General features: G+C 47.7%; 2 protein-coding genes across 2 annotated transcripts in view; one reads left to right on the forward strand and one right to left on the reverse strand.

Annotated features, from left to right (window-relative positions):
* Positions 1–1,776, forward strand: LOC103878643. The gene is made up of 2 exons (XM_021928739.2): positions 1–638; positions 1,043–1,776. Exons 1-2 carry the CDS (start codon positions 574–576, stop codon positions 1,647–1,649), a joined length of 672 nt encoding a protein of 223 aa, XP_021784431.2. The 5' UTR covers positions 1–573; the 3' UTR covers positions 1,650–1,776.
* MYH3 (myosin heavy chain 3) overlaps positions 1,193–21,074 on the reverse strand; it is a 27,758-nt gene continuing 7,876 nt past the window's right edge. The window contains exons 7-39 of the mRNA XM_031657380.1: positions 20,667–20,730; positions 20,487–20,585; positions 18,941–19,044; positions 18,719–18,857; positions 17,271–17,389; positions 17,040–17,189; positions 15,523–15,693; positions 15,119–15,425; positions 14,942–15,012; positions 13,984–14,071; positions 13,784–13,901; positions 13,276–13,399; positions 13,047–13,183; positions 12,710–12,965; positions 12,271–12,513; positions 12,009–12,185; positions 11,756–11,901; positions 11,585–11,675; positions 10,763–11,152; positions 10,524–10,650; positions 8,402–8,520; positions 8,035–8,231; positions 7,508–7,691; positions 6,684–6,849; positions 6,261–6,385; positions 5,133–5,441; positions 4,484–4,687; positions 4,282–4,407; positions 2,958–3,128; positions 2,762–2,866; positions 2,500–2,595; positions 2,255–2,392; positions 1,193–1,345 (exon numbers count right to left, since the gene is read on the reverse strand). Coding sequence (XP_031513240.1) covers positions 1,319–1,345; positions 2,255–2,392; positions 2,500–2,595; positions 2,762–2,866; positions 2,958–3,128; positions 4,282–4,407; positions 4,484–4,687; positions 5,133–5,441; positions 6,261–6,385; positions 6,684–6,849; positions 7,508–7,691; positions 8,035–8,231; positions 8,402–8,520; positions 10,524–10,650; positions 10,763–11,152; positions 11,585–11,675; positions 11,756–11,901; positions 12,009–12,185; positions 12,271–12,513; positions 12,710–12,965; positions 13,047–13,183; positions 13,276–13,399; positions 13,784–13,901; positions 13,984–14,071; positions 14,942–15,012; positions 15,119–15,425; positions 15,523–15,693; positions 17,040–17,189; positions 17,271–17,389; positions 18,719–18,857; positions 18,941–19,044; positions 20,487–20,585; positions 20,667–20,730 — 5,088 coding nt within the window. The 3' untranslated portion in view covers positions 1,193–1,318. The remainder of the gene's footprint in view (positions 1,346–2,254; positions 2,393–2,499; positions 2,596–2,761; positions 2,867–2,957; positions 3,129–4,281; positions 4,408–4,483; positions 4,688–5,132; positions 5,442–6,260; positions 6,386–6,683; positions 6,850–7,507; positions 7,692–8,034; positions 8,232–8,401; positions 8,521–10,523; positions 10,651–10,762; positions 11,153–11,584; positions 11,676–11,755; positions 11,902–12,008; positions 12,186–12,270; positions 12,514–12,709; positions 12,966–13,046; positions 13,184–13,275; positions 13,400–13,783; positions 13,902–13,983; positions 14,072–14,941; positions 15,013–15,118; positions 15,426–15,522; positions 15,694–17,039; positions 17,190–17,270; positions 17,390–18,718; positions 18,858–18,940; positions 19,045–20,486; positions 20,586–20,666; positions 20,731–21,074) is intronic.

The following is a 21,074-nucleotide window of genomic DNA, read 5'->3' on the forward strand; positions in this document are numbered from 1 at the left end:
GATGGTCTCGATCTCTTGACCTCGTGATCCGCCCACCTCAGCCTCCCAAAGTGCTGGGATTATAGGCGTGAGCCACCACGTCTGACCTTTACCACGTATTTTTAAGATATAAGGACTATCTTAGAAAGCATAATCACAATATGACATTATACCTTAAAATGAACAATAATCTCATATCACCAACAATATCCAGTCAATTTTCAAATTTACCAGTTGGACTGTGTGTATGTGTGTGTGTGTGTGTGTGTGTATTTTTTAACAGCATGTTTGTACAAAGCAGTATCCTAACAAGGTCCACACAGTGCAATTGGTGGATAGGTCCACTAAGTGTCTTTTAATCTACAGGTCCCCTTTCTATTTGTTTTATTTTTTTTTCTTTGCAATTTATTTATTGAAAAAGCTAAATGATTTGTTGAGTTCCCCCACATCTGGAGAGAGCACCCCTTGGCCTTTCATTCTCACGTGAGTCAAACTAGGTCCCCTAATCTTCTGGAATCAGACAAAGAAGGGAACTTGGCAACTATTGCTAATAAATTAAATGATGACAATAAACAAAGGATCCCAGGCTAGAAGATGCTCTTTCTAGTAGCAAGTCAACCAGATGGTTATCTGACTTCCTGCCTTCCTTCCCTCTTAAGGTAAGGACAAGATTATCTTGGGTAAGGGGTGGGATTTTCTGTTGTGCAGCTTTGAAATAGTGCACACTGAGCTAAGATAACAGTAGTAGATGTAGACTGAGACATTGAAGGGGCCAGCCTCTTTTTTATTCATTTGTGTATTCCTGATAGCACGGTGCTTGTATGAACAACAAATATTTACTAGATTTCAGATGTATTTCCCCAGTAGAATGTAAAGAAGGGGAATGTGGGCCTTTGCTTTATAACCCTATTCAACTCGAGACAAGGGCTTTTCATGAGCCTACCTTTGTGTTCCCTTCATGTCATATTAAGAGATGACTCTTTTGAAAAGCTGTGCCTCCCACTCCCCACCAAAGCAAAGGTTAATCCAGAAGGCTTTTTTTTTTTTTCCTTTTTGATTTAAGCCAAAAGCCATCTCTCCCTCCGCACATGCACACACCGGTTGAATTTACCGAGCCGTCTGCTTACAAGGATTTCACCTCTGACCATACAAACCATCAAACTAGGAACCATTTCTGCATGGGAAAGAGGAAAACAAACATGGTGAAACAGCCCCAGATTGAAATAAAGCAAAGTTTATTGCATGTGAAAAGGAGTCACATGGACATTAAGTATCAATGGTCAGGAACCAAGAAAATATACATTTTGCATATCTTCTGTCCTGCTCCGGAACAGCTGGCTCACTCTTCACTCTCATGGACCACCATCTGGGAAGAAAGTAGGCACCTGGAGTTAAGTCGGGTGGCAGAGACACATTCCCACCCCACCGCTTCGCCGGCTGGCATCAGAGAATTGCTTGCCTACTTCAATGGGACACAGGATATTTTTTGGACCTTGGGAAAATGCACGATTGCACACATGAAGTCACCCCATAGCCTGAGAAACTGGCCCTCCGAAAGAGCAAGCCCCGAATGCTGGACAGCCAGCGACCTACTGTCTAATGCCCTGTGTTCAGCGGACTCTGGAGGAGCCTCCTGCAGCAGCCTTTTATTACCAGCAGGGGGCGCGTGAGAGAGCTCAGTGGGACCCGCTCACTCGTTTTCAGGATGGCAGTTTGTTTTGCTGGGATACATGTGCAGAACGTGCAGGTTTGTTATATAGGTTTACATGTGCCATGGTGGTTTGCTGCACCTGTCAACCCGTCATCTAGGTTTTAAGCCCTGCATGCATTAGGCATTTGTCCTAATGCTCTCCCTCCCCTTGGCTCCCACCCTCTGACAGGCCCCAGTGTATGATGTTCCCTTCCCTGTGTCCATGTGTTCTCATTGTTCAACTCCCACTTACGAGTGAGAACAAGCGGTGTTTGTTTTTCTGTTCCTGTGTTAGTTTGCTGAGAATGATGGCTTCCAGCTTGATCCATGTCCCTGCAAAGGACATGAACTCATTCTTTTTTATGGCTGCATAGTAGTCCATGGTGTACATGTGCAGGATGGCGGTTTTTACTGTGACTCACAGACCTGGATTCTAGCGAGGGTCCAGTCAGCTAAGTGACTTTAAGCACTTTCTCTTCCTGAGCTTGAGACTCCCCACCTCTAAAGTAAAGGGTTCTCTGAGGTTCCTTCCAGCTCAGAAGCTTCTACAGTCCCTAGGGGGCTCCTCCCAGGTTAGCGACTCACTCTGCTGGAGGTGAAGTCTCGAGTCTTAGCGCGGAGCTTGTTGACTTGAGATTCTGCGATATCCGCACGTTCCTCGGCCTCCTCCAGCTCATGCTGAGCCTTTCGGAATTTGGTGAGATGAGCATTGGCTTGTTCATCCTAAAACCAAAGAGCCAAGGCAGGTTAGATCAGCACGCACCCCTCTCAGAACTCACCATGGGAAACAGCCCAGTCTGCATGCAGCAGTCAGCACCTATCTCACTTACAGCCTCCTCTGCCTGCCTCTTGTAGGACTTGACTTTCACTTGTAGTTTATCCACCAGATCCTGCAATCTCAGCACATTCTTCCTGTCCTCTTCACTCTAAGAATGAGAAAATGGGACTGTCACTGGAGAAGAGGCAGCAGATTTGCACATGGCGTGGGCAGCTTTCTGCGCTAAAGCGTTTCTTCCCGTAGTTTGGTGGAGAATCCGGAGTGGCATTTGCACATCATAGAGGACACGATCATGACATTTACTTTCCACTTACCTGGTACGTCAGCTCCTTGACCCTCCGCTCATACTTCCTCAGGCCCTTAACAGACTCTGTGTTCTTCTTCTGCTCCCCCTCAAGCTCAAACTCCAGCTCTCGGATCTGGGGGAGAGGGTGGGGATATTAGTCAGGGGCTGGAGCATGATCGGGAGGTTAAAAAGCTTGGTGCGGGCGGGGTTCCTCCTGCACACACCCTGGTCTCCAGTTTCTGGATCTGCTTCTTCCCGCCTTTCAGGGCCAGCTGCTCAGCCTCATCTAGACGGTGCTGCAGGTCCTTCACCGTCTGTTCCAGGTTCTTCTTCATCCGCTCAAGGTGGGCGCTGGTGTCCTGTTCCTTCTTTAGTTCCTCAGCCATCATGGCAGCCTGAAAAGCACATGGGACTCGCTAGGATGCAGAGGAAGCTCCAGTGCCTTGGAACTGTCAAAACCTGGACCTCAGAGGACCAGAGACCATGCTAAAGAAAAAGGACAGACCAGGCGTGGTGACTCATGCCTGTAATCCCAGCACTTTGGGAGGCTGAGGCGGGTGGATCACCTGAGGTCAGGAGTTCAAGACCAGCCTGCTCAACATGGTGAAACCCCATCTCTACTAAAAATACAAAAAATTAGCTGGGCATGGTGGTGGGTGCCCGCAATCCCAGTTACTCAGGAGGCTAAGGCAGGAGAGTTGCTTGAACCCAGGAAAAGGAGGTTGCAGTGAGCCGAGATCTCGCCATTGCACTCCAGCCTGGTCAATAAGAGTGAAACTCCGTCTCGGTGGTGGGTGGTGGGCGGGGGAAGAAAGAAAGAAAAAGGACAATAGGTGAGACTGTGATGAAGCACACTCTGCCACCCTGGAAGAGGGCCAGAGCTACACCCAGTAGATAAAATAACCTAAGCAATGAGGCAATGAGAACGTCAGGGACAGGCTGGGAAACAGTTTCTTCCCTTTCTTAAGCTGGCCTCCTTTGAAACCCTCCCCTGTCCCAGGGAAATTTTTGTTTTCATTATCACCAATATATATTTTCAAAGGAGCCTGAGACTTAGTCTGATCTGATACCCAGCCTCACAGTTTTGGAAATAGTGAGATTAAGGGAAGGCCTCTGCAGAATGAAAGCTATACAGGAACAGCAAAATGGTTTCAAGGTAAAGTTCTCCCGCCGGGCAGCAGGTGGCGCCATGAGCGCTGTGGGCCGCCGGGAGAAAGCCCCGGAGACCCAGGAAGGGAGAAATGTGTGGGATACTGACACCTCAGGTTCTTGTTTTCATATTTGGAATAAGTCAGATGTTGAAGGAAAGACGTGCACACCTCTCCACAGGCAGACCTACTAGGATATAATCCCTTTCTGCCTTTTTTTCTTATGCCCTTCTTCTAAAGTGCAGGAGGGAACAGGAGAGTTTGAGCAGAGATGGGAGCGATTGGGGAGCAGAATGTGCACCAGGTGTGTCTGGAGGAGACCGCACCTGTCTAACTATGAGAGGGCTTTAATGCAATGCAATCCTGGCAGCCCGAGGGCAACGGGAAGGAGATGCCTTACGTCCGTGATGGCCTTCTTGGCCTTCTCCTCAGCGTTCCTTGCATCCCTGCTGGCATCTTCTACCTCACTCTGGAGCTGCATGAGGTCCGTCTCCAGCTTCTTCTTGGTGTGGATGAGGCTGGTGTTCTAGGGCAAGAGGAGGGCTGTTACCCAGGTGCGTCTGAGGCTGGAACCTCGCCTCTCTTCCTCTCCCTCCCCTCACCTGGGTGTGCAGCAGCTGCACCCTCTCGTTGGAGTCCAGGAGCTCCTGTTCCGCCAGTTTCCGGGCCCTCTCCGTCTGCTCCAGGGTGGCCCGCAGCTCCTCCACCTCGGCCTGCAGCAGGTTGGCTCTGCGCTCCACGATCGCCAGCTGCTCCTTCAGGTCTTCCTGGCCCCGGAGGGCATCATCCAGGTGGAGCTGCGTATCCTAGCCAGAGAAAAACGAACATTCCATTTGAAGTTGAGGCATTAGGACCACGAGCCTCATCTACATCTCTAAGTTGTCGTTGCTGTTGTTGTTTTTGTTTGTGTTTTGAGACAGGGTCTTGTTCTGTCACCCAAGCTGGTGTGCAGTGGTGTGATCTCAACTTACTGTAACCTCTGCCTCCTGGGCTCAAGCAATCCTCCCATCTCAGCCTCCCAAGTAGCTGAGATCATAGGCTGTGCCACCATGCCTAGCTAATTTTTAAATTTTTTGTAGAGATGAGGTTTTGCTATATTGCCCAGGCTGGTCTCGAACTCCTGAGCCCGAGTGAGCCTCTTGCCTCAGTCTCCCAGAATGCTGGGACTACAGGCTTGCACCACTGTGCCCAGCCTACATTTCTGAGTATGTGAGGACGGGAGAGGCTTTTCCCCGAGGGGTTCTCTCAAACCTTCAGCTGTCCCTGGACACTCCTGAGGTGTTTGAGGGTCTCTGCTGCCTGGCGGTTGGCGTGGCTCAGCTGGATCTCAATTTCATTCAGGTCCCCCTCCATCTTCTTCTTGAGCCGGATGGCTTCATTCCTGCTCCGCACCTCGGCGTCCAGGGCGCTCTGCATGGTTTCCACTGTTCTCTGGTAGTTTCTCTTCAGCTGCTCGATCTCTTCATCCTTCTCGGCGATCTTTCTATCAATTTCTGATTTCACTTGTGTCAATTCAAGCTGGATTCGGAGGATCTTGGCTTCTTCATGCTCAAGAGCAGCCTTTAAGAAACAAAAACAAATCAAGTACTGTCCATGATGGTATGAAGCCAGCTCCACTACCCTGCAAGGTAACAAAGCTTCAGGGGAATAGCCCTAAATCTAATCCTACAATATTCACAACTCACTTTTTAAACGTCCCAAATTTAGCCGGGCGTGGTGGCTCACGCCTGTAATCCCAGCACTTTGGCAGGCCACGGCGGGCGGATCACGTGAGGTCAGGAGTTCGAGACCAGCCTGACCAACATAGTGAAACCCTGTCTCTATTAAAAATACAAAAATTAGCTGGGCATGGTGGTGCCTGCCTGTAATCCCAGCTACTTAGGAGACTGAGGCAGGAGAATCACTTGAACCTGGGAGGCGGAGGTTGCAGTGAGCCGAGATAGCACCATTGCACTCCAGCCGGGGCAACAAGAGCGAAACTCCATCTCAAAAAAAAAAAAAAAAAAAGTCCCAAATTTATCTTCAGTGCAGAAATAAAACCATGTTTCATTGTTTCTTGGTTTTGATTATACTATCAACCAATAATAATGTTTAAATCATATTTCTTAGGAGCGTAAAGCCCTTTGTAGATATTTTTAATTCATCTAATATTTTGTAAAATCTCGTCTTTAGGCCTATTTTAATATGACAGTCTTCTCCAATAAATTTAAGAAAATTCTCATTCAGCCTCACAGTTTTGCTGTATGACAGGAAAGGAGCAGGCATTAGGACTGTGATTTGACAAAGGCTAAAATGAACACACAGTGTGGAGTAGCTAGACTCCCCGGCCGCCGCTCACCATGACTGCGTCTGCACCTGCGCCTGCCTCCCAGCGCTCACCTCTGCTTCCTCGAGAGCCAGCTGGATATCAGCCTTTTCCAGCTCAATCTGCTTTCTTGATTTCTCCAGTTCATGGATGGTTTTACCATTTTCAGCAATTTGTTCTGTGAGATCCGCTATCTCCTCTGTAAAGAAGTAAGTTTCAATTGCATATGAGCGCTTCTGCATGTGTTTCCAGACATGCAAAGCATTGACTCGGTGCTTTTTACCTGGTTTATTATAATCCTAAGCTTTCCTGTTTCCCAGAGATAAGATATCATATAGAGAGAGGCTAAAAGTAACCCGTCAGATGGTGAACACTTTCTGTGTGTGCATTAACACACATGTATGTAGGAAACTGAATGATGAAGCCGCACACGCCAGCATGCTCTTGAGCAATACAGCATGAAAGGAGGAAGTTTCAGAGGATTTCGAGTGACTTACGCTCTAAATTCTTATTTTCCCGTTTCACAGTTTCAAGTTGATCTAAGGCTTCCTCGTAGGCATTTTTCAGTTTGAAGAGCTCAGTGCTCAAGGAGCGGGACTCCTTCAGGGATGCCTCCAGCTCTGCTTGGCTCTCCTCACACTTTGTCTTCCATTCTGCCAACACCTGGAACACCGGGACAGAAGGTCTCTCCATTTCTGACCTCTCCTCTAGGTTTCTAACTAAACACTAAATAACTAAATTAAATGCAGAGTTACAGCTACCCTTGGCATCACTTACCTGGCTCCTTGTTATTGATTATTGGGCTAATCAAGATTTTGTTCCATAAATGTACTCAAGGTAATGAGTCGGGAACAACTGCCATCTTGGAAAAGCAAATAGACCCTTCGAGAAGGAGTTAGCTGGGCATAATTGCCCTTTTCCTAACACAAAAATGGCCCCGTACTTCGGAATATTTCATTAAAGCATTGGTTTCAATCAGCTTTATCTGCCATCTTGAAAGAAAGGCTTCCAGAAAGCCTCCCAATGGGACCTCAGCTTAGACAGACCAGCAGTTCAGAAAGGAAAAATGCTTAGGGCTGCACGGACATTGTAGAAACTGGTTTGTTTCCATGGACAACATTTGAAAGGGACCTCTACCCCCAGCCCATTCCCATTCTGTTTTGCAGATGAGGAAATTACAGACCGGGGAAGATCAAGGACTTGCCCAAGGCCACACTGCTGGTGAGGGCAGAGTCAGGTCTGGGATGCATTGTCCTCCTTCCATGGCTGCTAGAAATCCCCTGCATCATGGCATTCACCCAGCACAGAGCGGACCCCACACCTTGTCAAAGTTCCTCTGCTTCTTATCCAGAGCGGCGGCCAGGGAATTGGCTCTTTCAACATCAACCATCAGATCCTCCACCTCTCCTTGCAGCCTCTGCTTGGTCTTCTCCAGTGAAGCACATTTAGCATTCACTGCCTCAACCTGTTCCTCAGAATCTTGAAGGCGCTGAGCAAGTTTTTTCCTTAAAGAATATGAAAGAGAAGCAACTGATATTTAAGTTTCCATCCACTTGAACATCACTATTCATCACGTTGGAATCACTAATCTATGTGATTCAGACACGCATGTGTTTCTATACGCCCAGGAGAATTTCCTGTCTACTTAAAATCCGGGATTAATAACTTGCCTTCTGTCTAACCAAGATCAAAGTTGTTTGTTTTAATAAAACGTGCTAACGCCAGGTCCCTCTAATGGCCCAGCACCGCATTTAAAGACACATGAGATGGGGAAACGTCTAGTAATAAAAATAAATTCATCGAATTCATTCCCAAGCAGTTCTTCTAAAAGCAAACAGAGCTACGCACTTGGCCTCCTCCAGCTCCTCTGTGCGCTGGATGGCGTCCGTCTCGTATTTGGTCCTCCACTGAGCAACCTCACTGTTGGCCTTGGACAGCGCCCTCTGCAGCTCGGCTTTGCCTTCCTGCTCCTCCTCATACTGTTCCCGCAGCAGGTCGCAGTCGTGGCGGGAGGACTGCAGGGCGTGCGCCAGGGCATTCTTGGCCTGCAGAAGTTAAAAAGAGAAGAGCACCTGATATATTCAGTGCCAAGTGCATGATGCAATCCAAGTGTGTCCCTTCTGTCACCACCTACTGAATGAAGTTGCCTATTTTTTTTCCTCCCGCAGGTGATATTTAAAAATCTGAGCAAAGAAGCCTCCCTTCAATGATGTACCTTGTTCTCTTCCTCCAGCTGCCTCTTGAGCTCTTCTATTTGCTGGGTGAATGCTTGCTTGCTCCTGGAAAGTTGGGATACTATGCTTTCCTTTTCTTCCAGCTGACGACTCAGCTCACCTGTGTCCAGAAGGAAACACTTTCATTTCATTCATTCACTCATTCACTCATCAAGTTTCTATTACGTGTAAGGTACTGTGCTAAGATCTGGGGAGAGAGAAAAGGATAAGGTATAGTTTCTTCTTGAGGGAGAAGGTATATCGTTCATGAAAAGGAAACTGACAGCAGAACTGATAAGATATTGTTGTAAACTACTGGAAGGTGGGACTGACGTTCTGTCAAAAAAAAAAAAATCCATTGAGAAGAACTGTAAATGTAAATATTACCAGGAGCACCTAATAACTCACATCAGACTTTCCCAGTGGCAGGTGTTTCCAGCTGTTTGTTGATTTGTTATCAATAAATATATAGAGAAATACTTAGAGCTTTATATCTATGGTTAGACTCTTGGGTGAATAGGGTAAGTTCAAGTTTATATGCTTATAAAGAGGTAAGAGAAAAACATGGAATGGGGCTTTATGATTTCAGAGGTGAATCCTCCAACATGACTGTAAAAGTGGCTACCATAGGCCGGGTGCGGTGGCTCACGCCTGTAATCCCAGCACTTTGGGAGGCCGAGGCAGGTGGATCACGAGGTCAGGAGTTCGAGACCAGCCTGGCCAACACAGTGAAACCCCGTCTCTACTAAAAATATAAAAATTAGCCGTGTGTGGTGGCATGTGTCTGTAGTCCCAGCTACTCAGGAGGCTGAGGCAGGAGAGTCGCTTGAACCTGGGAGGCCGAGTTTGCAGTGAGCTGAGACCATGCCATTGCACTCCAGCCTGGGTGACAGAGTGAGACTCTGTCCCAAAAAAAAAAAAAAAAAAAAAAAAGGGGCTACCAAACTTCTTTTCTTCATTGTCTTGGCTGTGACTGCCAGCCAAGGATGGAGTCACCTGTGAGGATGCACCAGGGCTGGGTGGAGCCACATTTTCTAGGCAAAAACCCCAAACAAACTTCCCTTACTTTTTTTTTTTTGAGATGGAGTTTCACTCTTGTTGCCCAGGCAGGAGTGTAATGGTACAGTCTTGGCTCACTGCAACCTCCGCCTCCTAGGTTCAAGCGATTCTCCTGCCTCAGCCTCCCAAGTAGCTGGGATTATAGGCGCCCACCACCACGCCTTGCTAATTTTTGTATTTTTCTTTTCTCTTTTTTTTTGAGACGGAGTCTCGCTCTGTCGCCCAGGCTGGAGTGCAGTGATGCAATCTCGGCTCACTGCAAGCTCCGCCTCCTGGGTTCATGCCATTCTCCTGCCTCAGCCTTCCAAGTAGCTGGGACTACAGGCACCCGCCACCACGCCCGGCTAATTTTTTGTATCTTTAGTAGAGACGGGGTTTCACCGTGTTAGTCAGGATGGTCTCCATCTCCTGGCCTCTTGATCCGCCTGCCTCGGCCTCCCAAAGTGCTGGGATTACAGGTGTGAGCCACTGCATCTGGCAATTTTTGTATTTTTAGTAGAGACGGGGTTTAACCATGTCGGCCAGGCTGGTCTCGAACTCCTGACCTCTGGTGATCCGCCCGCCTCAGCCTCCCAAAGTGCTGGGTTGACAGGCGTGAGCCACCACACCTGACCTCCCTTATATTTTTATTATACACCAGGACCTTTAAACAGTGGCCGTGTTTCTCTCTTTATTCTCAAAAACTTGGATGCAGACAATGAATATCGGAGTTAATGTGCAGAAAGAAGTAGCAGGCCCTGGCTCTTAATTTCTAGTCTCATTTCTGCTCATCAGAGTCTGTTTGATGCAAGTTTATATTAATTTTGAAAGAGTTTGAATGAGATGATATTTTGAGCCCCTTCTCTTTCTGGTCTACTCCTCTTTCTCTCTTGTTCTTACTGAACTCTTCATGTTCTCTCCCTTCAGGCTATTTCAAATGGCTCTTTCTGTGAGTTATTTCAAGTTCTTCTCTCCTGAAAAGATGCTTCCCTAGAGATTCTCCCCCTAACACACCCTGCCCTTGGTTTTGGCCAGCTGCGCCCATTGGGTGCCAGGAGGTTTGGGCCCCACCGGTTTTCTGCTCACCAGCCTCGGTCTGCAAACGAGACTTCTGTGTGGTCAGCTCACTCAGGCTCCTCTGAATTTCCTCATTCTTGCCCCTGGCCTCACTTAACTGATCCTCCAGCATTCGGCAGATTTTTTCCAGATTTGCCTGAAGGATTCAGAAAGGGGAGCAAAGTCAGTTGGCAAAGTCAGGTTTGAATGACCACGGAGTCTCTCTGATGGAAAGCCTTGAGCCGCCCCACCCCCACCCCCCACAGCACCTTAGATTTCGACACACTCTCCATGCTGCTGGAGAGGTCATCAATCTCCAGCTTGAACTCGCTCTTCTCCTTCTCCAACTTCTGCTTGACCCGCTGCAGGTTGTCAATCTGCTCCCCAAGCTCTGCCACACTGTCCGCATGCTTCTTCCTCAGCGTGGCCACCATGGCTTCGTGCTGCAGGGTGGCCTCCTCCAGGTCCCTGCGCAGCTTCAGGAACTCTGCCTCCCGCTTCTTATTGAGCTCTATCTGCGTGGAGGTGACTCCTCCCGCCTCCTCCAGCCGCTCGCTCAGCTCCTCCAGCTCGCGGGCATAGTCACTGCGCTGTTTCTCTGTCTTCGCGCGGGTCGCCCTCTCTGCCTCTATCTCCTCTTCCAGCTCCTCAATTCGAGCCTGTAGAGGGCAGCAGTTCACCCCGTGGGCAGTCGGTTCCCCACGGGGACTCTGATTGTCAAAAACAGGCTGGTTTCCCTTCCCATTAGACAAACTGAGTCTTAGACTCCCCCCCAATGAATATTGCAAATTTCCTTTCACATGAATTTTTTCTACCTGAACGTGGTAATTACTCCTGCAGTGACCAAACCTGAACATTTTCCACTCAACTAAATGTTAACTTTTAGTTGTTAACTTAAATACTTTAATTATGGATTTTGTCAGATGTTATGGGAAACGGTTCATCATGGCCAGGCCAGCCCAGCAGAAAGGGAACCATGAGGCAGGTGGCCCCACAGTCTTACCTACTTGCTCTGAATGACTTATAGCAGACAGCACCCAGCTCACTGTAAGTGGCCTCACATGGAAGAGAGAAATGCAGAGGGCTCCTACCTGCAACTCTTTGATTTTCTTCTGAAACTGGAGGCCCAGTGTCTGCTCATCTTCCACTTTGCTTTGAAGTTGACAATATTCAAAATCTTTCCTGTGAAGAGAAATGGAGAATGCATGAAGATAAAATACACAGTAACTTGCAAAATGGAAGCCAGTGGTTGAGGGGCATACTTCTTGAGCCTTTCGTCCAGCTGTTGCTTGTCATTCTCCAGATCTAATATGGACTCCTGGGCAAGCTTCAAGTCTCCTTCTAATTTCCTTTTGTTCCTTTCCAGGTCTACGCGGAGCTTCTTTTCTTGTTCTAGGGAACTTTCCAGCTGAAAAAGTCACCATTTCCTTTTGGAACAAATGCTTTGCAAGAGGACCCTTGAGGGCTCTTCCAACCCTGGAGTTCTAGGACTCCTGATGAGTATTATTTACTTACGTCTTCCACTTGCTGTTCCAGTTTGCTCTTGGTTTTGTTCAAAGAATTGACTTTGTCTTCTTCAGCTTGGAGGTCATCCAAAGCCTGCTGGTGGGCCTCTTGGAGGGCCTTCTTCTCCCTGGTTAACTTTGCAATTGTTTCATCTAATCCGGAGAGTTCCTCAGTAAGGTTTTTAACCTAAGAAGAATCCACAAGCAATTATAAGCTTAGAGTTTAGTTTGCAATGACTATATCAAGCTAGACACACCTACAAAAAGAATACCTTGTTCTCTGTGGCATGTTTCTCCTTCTCAACCTTGGCCAGGGTCAACTCAAGGTCATCAATGTCTTTCTTGAGTTCTGAACATTCATCCTCCAGTTTCCTCTTCTTGGCTGTCAGCTCAGCATTGATCTCTTCCTCATCCTCAGCTCTCTCCGTCACCTCTTTGATCTTGGCCTCGAGCTGGAATTTGGCTTTGATCAGCTGATCGCATCTTTCCTCGGCATCCAACAAATTTTCACTTTCCTTAAAACAGAAAGAATAATAATTTCCTTTAATGATATAAGGTTTGCAACATTCCAGTATTTTCCTATATATGAAGTTCTTTATGAAACATTTCAACTAAAAAGCAAAAATCCCCACCAATAACCCAATTTTTCTAAACAAATAATCAAATCTAGAAGAGTTTAAAAAAAAAAAAAAAAGGTTGCTAAACACATACAGCTTGGACTTGGAGCTGCAGGTCATTCTTCTCTTGGACCAGAGTCACCAGTTTTTCCTCTAGCTCCTTCCTTTTTGCCTCCGACTTGGCGAGTTCATCCTTAGTTTTCTGGAATTCTTCCTTCATGGTGGCCATCTCTTTCTCGGTCTCCGCACTCTTGAGGAGGGGCTTAATCTTGAAGAACAGTTTCATCCAGGGCCAGTGCTTGACGTTCATGAATGAGCGAATGTTGTACTGGATACAGAAGATGGACTCCCTAAAAACAAGACATTGCTTATTTCTGAGAGAGACTCCCCTTCCCCAAAGAGCTCACGTTTGAACAGAGACCCTGCTGGACCTCCTCTGCACCATCTTCTGGAATTCCACACGCATGAGGAACCCTCTGCACACAGCCTGTGTCCGGGTGATCAGTTTGGCCAGGCGGTCATCCCGCATCTCTTCCAGGGTTCCCAGCAAGCCAGCCTTGAAGAATACCTTGTGGGGCAGAAGGTGACACGAGTCAGTTTCCTGGAGGAGCTCTGTCAAGAGGACAAACAGGCCAGCATCTGTCAGGACTGATGCATTACCTTGGTATGTCCAAATTTGTACTGAGTGTGGTCAATATCGATGGATGCCAGAAGCTTCTCACAGGCTTTCTTGCTGTCAATGAATTGTCCCTCAGGGATTGCGCTGGCATTGAGCACTCGGTATCTGCATTGTAGACACGGAAATCATCACAGACTGTTGGCAAAGACACAAACCTTGGAGAACATGCAGTTCAGGCCTCTCTTCCTATAGGCAGAAGGCCAAGGTCCCAGGAGATGAAGGAACTAGCTTGGAGTCACATTGCTCGACAGCAGTCTAGAATCTAGGTCTCTTGACTCTTCGGCTGGAGCTTTTCCTGCCATTTTGTATATCGGATAAATTCCAGAGAAAACCACGGAAGAAACAAATATATATGACTTGGCCAAATGGTAGGTTGTTCAGTTCGCATGGAGGTCCATAACTGCTCTTTTCATACCAATCTTTCTCCCTCTCAAATTCCAGTGTTCATACATCTCATCCCCAAGCACAGAGAACATGTTTATTACAGACCTTTGTTTAAAATCCCCGTAGAGAATCCTGTTTGGGAATCCTTTCCTGCAGATGCGGATACCCTCCAGGACACCATTACACCGCAGCTGGTGCAGGACAAGGCTGTGTTCCATAGCCCCTGGGAACAGAAGCGAGATATCAGCCTGACATAGAATTTCTTAAAAACTGAGCACCACCTAGCAAGCCAGCAGGTGTCTCACCTGGAGTTTTGGTTTCATTGGGAATTATACAACGCACAAAGTGAGGGTGAGTAGTTCTTAAATTTGACATCAGCTTGTTCAGGTTTTCCTAAAAGAAGAAAAAAAAAAAAGACATTTGCCAGCCTCTGTAGGTTTTTATGAAGACAGAGATCCATCATAATGAAAATAAGATCTATGTTTAAAATTTATCATAAATTCTAAAGGATAGTGAAATGATTTAACTCTGTCTTTTTTTTTTTTTTTGAGATGGAGTCTCACCCTGTTGCCCAGGCTGGTGGAGTGCAGTGGCTTGATCTTGGCGCACTGCAACCTCTACCTCTCAGATTCAAGCAATTTTCCTGCCTCAGCCTCCTCAGTAGCTGGGACTACAAGCACATGCCACCACGCCCGGCTAATTTTTTGTATTTTTAATGAACACGGGGGTTTCACTGTGTTAGCCAGGATGGTCTCGATCTCCTGACCTCATGATCTGCCCTCCTTGGCCTCCGAAAGTGCTGGGATTACAGGCGTGAGCCACTGCGCCCGGCCTAACTCAGTCTTTTAAAGGTCCTATGGCTGGAGGTGTAGGCTAGTAACTGATACAATTGTCTTTTGTCTCCCAGTGAGCCAGAAGCTCGCCAAGTACAAAATGCTTTCTGAAATCAACTCAGGGGATGGATCCACTGGGAGCGTGAGGTCTGTTGCTGGTGTCCTTTAGGAAAATTGGAGAGTTTGTGCTGGAAACTCAGACCAGCCAACTCAGCTATCTTTGGTATAAGATAATAGTGATATTGTCATCCCACATTGGTTAGACCATATTTATTATATTTCATCGTCTGTCACTTCACCTCAGTAAGTGACAGTAATCAGATTAAGACAACACTACTACTCTCGAACAAATCAAGTTTAGAATCTCAACATTGCTCGTTTTGATATGACTTAAACCAATCAGAAGCAAATAAACTTGTATTTTTCTTACCCTGAAAAGGGCAGAGACAGTTTGGAAGGAAGAACCCTTCTTCTTGGCCACTTTCTTCTTTCCACTGTCAGCTGAAAGCAATAAAGGAGGGCACGTGTTATAGGTGCATCTAAAAGGTTTTTTGTTACTACGGAACAAATGGAGGGAGATCACATGAACACATAGCACTCCTGTTACCATCCGCTGTGGCAAACGTGGCATAGAGGTGTGCCAGGAGCCTGTTGGAGGACTTCTGGTACAGCCCGACCACGGTCTCATTCAGAGGGTCCTTGTTCTTCTCCAGCCAGCCTGAGACACTGTAGTCCACGGTGCCCGCATAGTGGATCAATGAGAAGTGGGCCTCGGCCCTGCCTTTGACCACCTTGGGCTTCTGGAAGTTGTTGGACTTTCCAAGATGCTGGTCATACAGCTTGTTCTTGAAGGAGGTGTCTGTTGCCTTGGGGAACATGCACTCCTCTTCCAGGATGGAGAAGATGCCCATAGGCTGGATTGAAGGCAAAGTGCAGAGGGGTAAATGTGAGCTGCCGTAACGAGCAGAAGAGTCTATGAGAAGAGCTGATGGTGGGGATGGTACTGGATACCTTCTCGATGAGCTCGATGCAGGCAGCCAGGTCCATCCCGAAGTCGATGAACGTCCACTCGATACCTTCCTTCTTGTACTCCTCCTGCTCCAGCACGAACATGTGGTGGTTGAAAAACTGTTGCAGTTTCTCATTGGTGAAGTTGATGCACAGCTGCTCCAGGCTGTTATACTAACAACAAAATATAATGTTCATGTGAAAAGTTAGACTTCTTTCAAAATCAAAGACCATCAACATTCCTCCTCATTGCCCCAGGTTCTTGTCAAACACATTAATACTTTCAGATACAGTCACAGTCTTCAAGGCCTGCCTCATCTCCTCCTTGGAGTCTTCTGTAAACTTCCAATTAGAAGGTATTTCTCCCTCTCCTGAGTTCCCAAGGTCTGGGCATCTCTTATGTACTTTATTTTGTAGTTACTCTTCCATGTGCCATATAGACTTCCATTTCTTCTCTACTAGACTAGAAGCTCATTTATTTTTTTCACCTGCATGCCCTGTACCTGGGAAACACTAAATACACACTTTGATGAGTGACTATGCACTTTTTTTTTTTTTTTTGAGACGGAGTCTTGCTGTGTCACCAGGCTGGAGTGCAGTGGCACCATCTCGGCTCACTACAACCTCTGCCTCCTGGGTTCAAACGATCCTCCCGCCTCAGCCTCCAGAATAGCTGGGACTACAGGCGCGGGCCACCAAGCCCATCCAATTTTTGTATTTTTAGTAGAGACGGGGTTTCACCATGTTGGCTGGAATGGTCTTGATCTCTTGACCTCGTGACACACCCGCCTCGGCCTCCCAAAGTGCTGGGATTACAGGCATGAGCCACCACGCCTGGCTGTGGCTATGCATGTCTACCACAGAACCAGTGGTATATTTATAGAAAATAATGCATGATTAACTTATCAAACTCTCTGTATCTCTTTTATGGCAGTCCCTAAATCAGTGATTACATTTAATTTTTTTTTCTTTTATCCATTTCAAAATGTCCTTTAAAATTCCACTTGATAGACATCTTCCCCTCCTTTAAAATAATACAAACCCAGCTGGGTGCAGTGGCTCACGCCTATAATCCCAACACTTTGGGAGGCCGAGGCGGATGGATCACTTGAGGTCACAAGTTCGAGACCAGCCTAACCAACATGGTGAAACCCCATCTCTACTAAAAATACAAAAATTAGCCAGGCATGGTGGCACACGCCTGTAATCCCAGCTACTCAGAAGGCTGAGGCAGGAGGATCCCTTGAACTCAGGAGGCGGAGGGTGCAGTGAGCCGAGATTGCACCACTGCACTCCAGCCTGAGTGACAGGGTGAAACTCAGTCTCAAAAAACAAACAAACAAACAAAAAACCTAATACAAACCTTTCCAGTAAGTACCGCTCCTCTATTCCATCCACTCTCCATCTAGTTTCTTACAGGAAACCACAAGACAGCCACCTTGCTCTCTTCCCTTTAGGATCATGAAACCAATTTCCCTCACATGAAGCCATATGAAAATATGAATGTAACTAACACAAACCTCAAAGATTTCAAAGCCTGCAATGTCCAAAACGCCAATGAAGTGTTGTCTTGGAAGCTTCGTATCCAGTTGCTGGTTAATGCGAGTGACCATCCACAAGAACAACTTTTCATAAACTGATTTCGAAAGAGCATTAACAGCATGGTGAACCTGTCGGGAAAGACCAGCTAATGGGTATGAAGGCAGTGGCCAGCAGGGTCCTGCCCCCTTCCCCGGCCTCGAAACAGTTACCTGATCCACAGTTTGACCTTTGGTAACGTACTCATTCCCAACTTTCACTCTAGGAAAGCACAAAGCTTTCAGGAGGTCCGAAGAGTTCAGGCCCATCAGATAGGCTGTTTTGTCAGCCACTGGCAAGAAAACAAGGACAATACTTAGAAAAACAGAGGAGCTGCTTTGAAAATCATCCAGAAGTTTCAAAGGTTGGCTGAGTTCATCTTGGTACATTTTGTGCATTGCCTGTGGCTAAACTGCATGTACGTGGCCAATGGAAGCTAAGTCACTCAGAGAATGTGATGGACTTTATGAAAAGGCAGGGCTGGGTTTCAGAAAGCCCTGGTCATCCCTCACTGCATCTGAAACAAGACTATTCGAGTGATTCTGCAAAAGCAAGTGGCAACAACAGCTATGGGCATCTGAGGCCCAGAAAGGGTCATTCACTTCTCCGGATGGAAGGATTAATCGCTTTCAATAGTTTTTGTTTCCGTTTTTGAGACAGTCTCACTGTGTCGCCCAGGCTGGAGTGCAGTGGAGTGATCTCAGCGCACTGCAACCTCTGCCTCCTGGGTTCAAGAAACTCTCGTGCCAGCCGGGCACGGTGGCTCACGCCCGTAATCCCAGCACTTTAGGAGGCCAAGGCAGGCGAATCATTTGAGGTCAGGAGTTTGAGACTAGCCTGGCCAACATGGTGAAACCCTGTCTCTACCAAAAATACAAAGAAGTTAGCCAGACACGTTGGTGTGTGCCTATGATCCCAGCTACTCGGAAGGCTGAGGCAGGAGAATCACTTGAACTCGAGTGGAGAGGCTGCAGCGAGCCGAGATCACGCCACTGCACTTTAGCCTGGGCGACAGAGCAAAACTCTGTCTGACTCTTGTGCCTCAGTCTCCTGAGTAGCTGGTACAGGTGTGCTCCACCATGCTCAGCTAATTTCTTTTCTTTTCTTTTTTTTTGAGATTGAGTCTCACTCTGTTGCCCAGGCTGGAGTGCAGTGGTGCAATCTCGGCTCACTGCAAGTTCCACCTCCCAGGTTCATGCCATTCTCCTTCCTCAGCCTCCCAAGTAGCTGGGACTACAGGCGCCTGCCACCTCACCCGGCTAATTTTTTGTGTTTTTAGTGAGATGGGGTTTCACCGTGTTAGCCAGGATGGTCTCAATCTACTGACCTCATGATCCACCAGCCTCGGCTTCCCAAAGTGCTGGGATTACAGGCACCAGCCACCACGCCCGGTCTAATTTTCTTTTAGTAGAGATGGGGTTTCACCATGTTGGCTATGCTGGTCTCCAACTCCCGACCTCCCAACCCAGGTGATCTGGCCCCCTCAGCCTCCCAAAGTGCTGGGATTACAGGTGCGAGCCACCGTGCCTGACTAGATTAATTGCTTTCAAAAGCAGCACCAAGTGACCTCAGCGGATCAGCCACCCACTCTGGTTTGCGGCCTGTCACACTGATTTTGTACCTTCTGTGCCGTCCGGTTCAGCCTGCTCCTCTCGCTGCTTCTGCTTGAACTTCATGTTCCCATAGTGCATCACGGCTCCCGTCAGCTTGTAGAGCCCAGATTTCTCTTCCGGGGTGAAACCCAGGATGTCAATGGCGCTCTGGCATGGAAAGGGCAGCATGTCAGCCAGTTGGCCCTGGTGATGGAGGGGGAACACCCACCCCTTCTGTTGGTTCCACTTACATCTGTAGCCAGCAGCTCCTCCGCATCGTCTATGCTGGCCACGAGGATCTCCCCCTGGCTGATGAACGGGTAGTCGTAAGGGTTGGTCGTAATAAGCAGCAGCTCTGAAATGACGAATCGTTCCAGGAGGTCATGCGGATGCAAAGAAAAAACCCACCCAGTGGGTGTTTTGAGCTCCTGCACCCTGGGCTGGAACTTTTACCGCTGGATCCCAAATTGAACTTAACATTAAAAATCTTTTTTTTTTTGAGACAGAGTCTCGCTCTGTCGCCCAGGCTGGAGTGCAGTGGTATGATCTCAGCTCACTGCAAGCTCCGCCTCCCAGGTTCACACCATTCTCCTGCCTCAGCCTCCTGAGTAGCTGGGACTAGAGGCGCCCGCCCACCATGCCCGGCTAATTTTTTTGCATTTTTTTAGTAGAGACGGGGTTTCACCGTGTTAGCCAGGATGGTCTTGATCTCCTGACCTCGTGATCCGCCCGCCTTGGCCTCCCAAAGTGCTGAGATTACAGGCGTGAGCCACCGCACCCGGTTAACATTAAAAATCTTTTAGGCAGCTCCACAATAGGCAGGCTGCCAGGGAAGACTTTTCAGTCTCCCACACAATGGAGAGGAAGGACCCTAGGGAGAACCTTTAAATTCCCTTGCCTTGCACACTAATGGTGCATATCAGTGTCGGCTGGGAGAAGTTAATAGGGAAAACTGGCTGAGTGGGGGTCAGGACAAGAGCCCACCCAGGTCATTTGGTATAATCATAGCCTTTTCTAAAAATCTGTTGAAATGCTGCAGCCTGTTTCCAAGCTGGAGACCAGAAGGCTGAGCAAACACAGCCAAAGAGCAAAGAAAGCAGTGTGCACGGAGACCACTGTGAAGGGTGGACAAGGGAAGTGCGTAGTACCTCCATGGGCTTCCTTATTCTGCTTCGGTGGCGCATTTGGCCATAGATTGTTTCTGTGCCAGAACACAAGGGGGCGCCAAAGGACAGTTAGATGTTCAGTTGCTCAGAAGGTTTTTATAAACCAGAGCTGGTCAGGAGGGGTCTGTTCTTGTTACCCTCTGTTTGATTAGGTTTTTCAAATTGGCATGTGACTGCCCAGATAGTCACATCCCATTTCTAAAATAAACTTTTCCTGGCCAGGTGCAGTGGCTCACGCCTGTAATCCCAGCACTTTGGGAGACCAAGTCGGGCAAATTGCTTGAGCCCAGGAGTTGAAGACCAGCCTGGGCAACATGGTGAAACCTCATCTCTACAAAAAATACAAAAAGTAGCCGGGTGTGGGGGCATGTGCCTGTAATCCCAGTCACTCGGAAGGCTGGGGCTGGAGGACTGCTTGAACCCGGAAGGTCAAGGTTGCAAGTGAGCTGTGAACATGCCACTGCATTCTAGCCTGGGCAACAGAGGGAGACCCCATTTCAAAATAAATAAATAAAATAAAATAAACTTTCCCTGTTGACTGTAGAGTAACCATACGTAGATACAACTCTCCTCAGTCTAGCGATCACAGTCAAACTGCCTAAAACACCAGCCCCACTGGTGACTTCCTCACCTATGAGTTCAGGCTTCTTATTAGAAAGTATCTGGTAGAAGATGTGGTAGCTTCTTTCAGCCTTCAGCTGGAAAGTGACTCTTGATTTTTCCAGCAGATCTGGAACACAAACACAGGACTCTCTTTCAAACTGTTCCCAGTTACTCTGAGACGCCATTGAATCCCCATGGATCTACTTACAAGTTTCAATATCTGCAGAGGCCAGCTTCCCAGTGGTTCCAAAATGGATTCGGATGAACTTGCCCTGTATGGGGCGGGATTCAAGAGAAGACCAGATTCCACCGTGGCCCAATAGTTCCTATTCATCTCATGGGCAATGTGAATAAGAGCCTATTTCCCCTAACATTTCTGTTTTGTTTTGTTATGTTATGTCTTTGAGACGGAGTCTCGCTCTGTCGCCAGACTGGAGTGCAGTGGCATGATCTCAGCTCACTGCAACCTCTGCCTTTCGGGTTCAAGCGATTCTGCTGCCTCAGCCTCCCGAGTAGCTGGGACTACAGGCACGTGCCACCACACCTGACTAATTTTTGGATTTGTAGTAGAGATGGGGTTTCACCATGTTGGCCAGGATGGTCTCGGTCTCTTGAC

The sequence above is a fragment of the Papio anubis genome, chromosome 17, assembly GCF_008728515.1.
Source record: "Papio anubis isolate 15944 chromosome 17, Panubis1.0, whole genome shotgun sequence".
NCBI lineage: Eukaryota > Metazoa > Chordata > Mammalia > Primates > Cercopithecidae > Papio > Papio anubis.

Coding starts and splice junctions, on each gene's coding strand:
- LOC103878643 (XM_021928739.2), top strand. CDS start 574: ATGCTCTTTCTAGTAGCAAGTCAACCAGATGGTTATCTGACTTCCTGC. Junction 639..1,042: donor TGCCTTCCTTCCCTCTTAAG/GTAAGGACAAGA, acceptor TTTTGATTTAAG/CCAAAAGCCATCTCTCCCTC.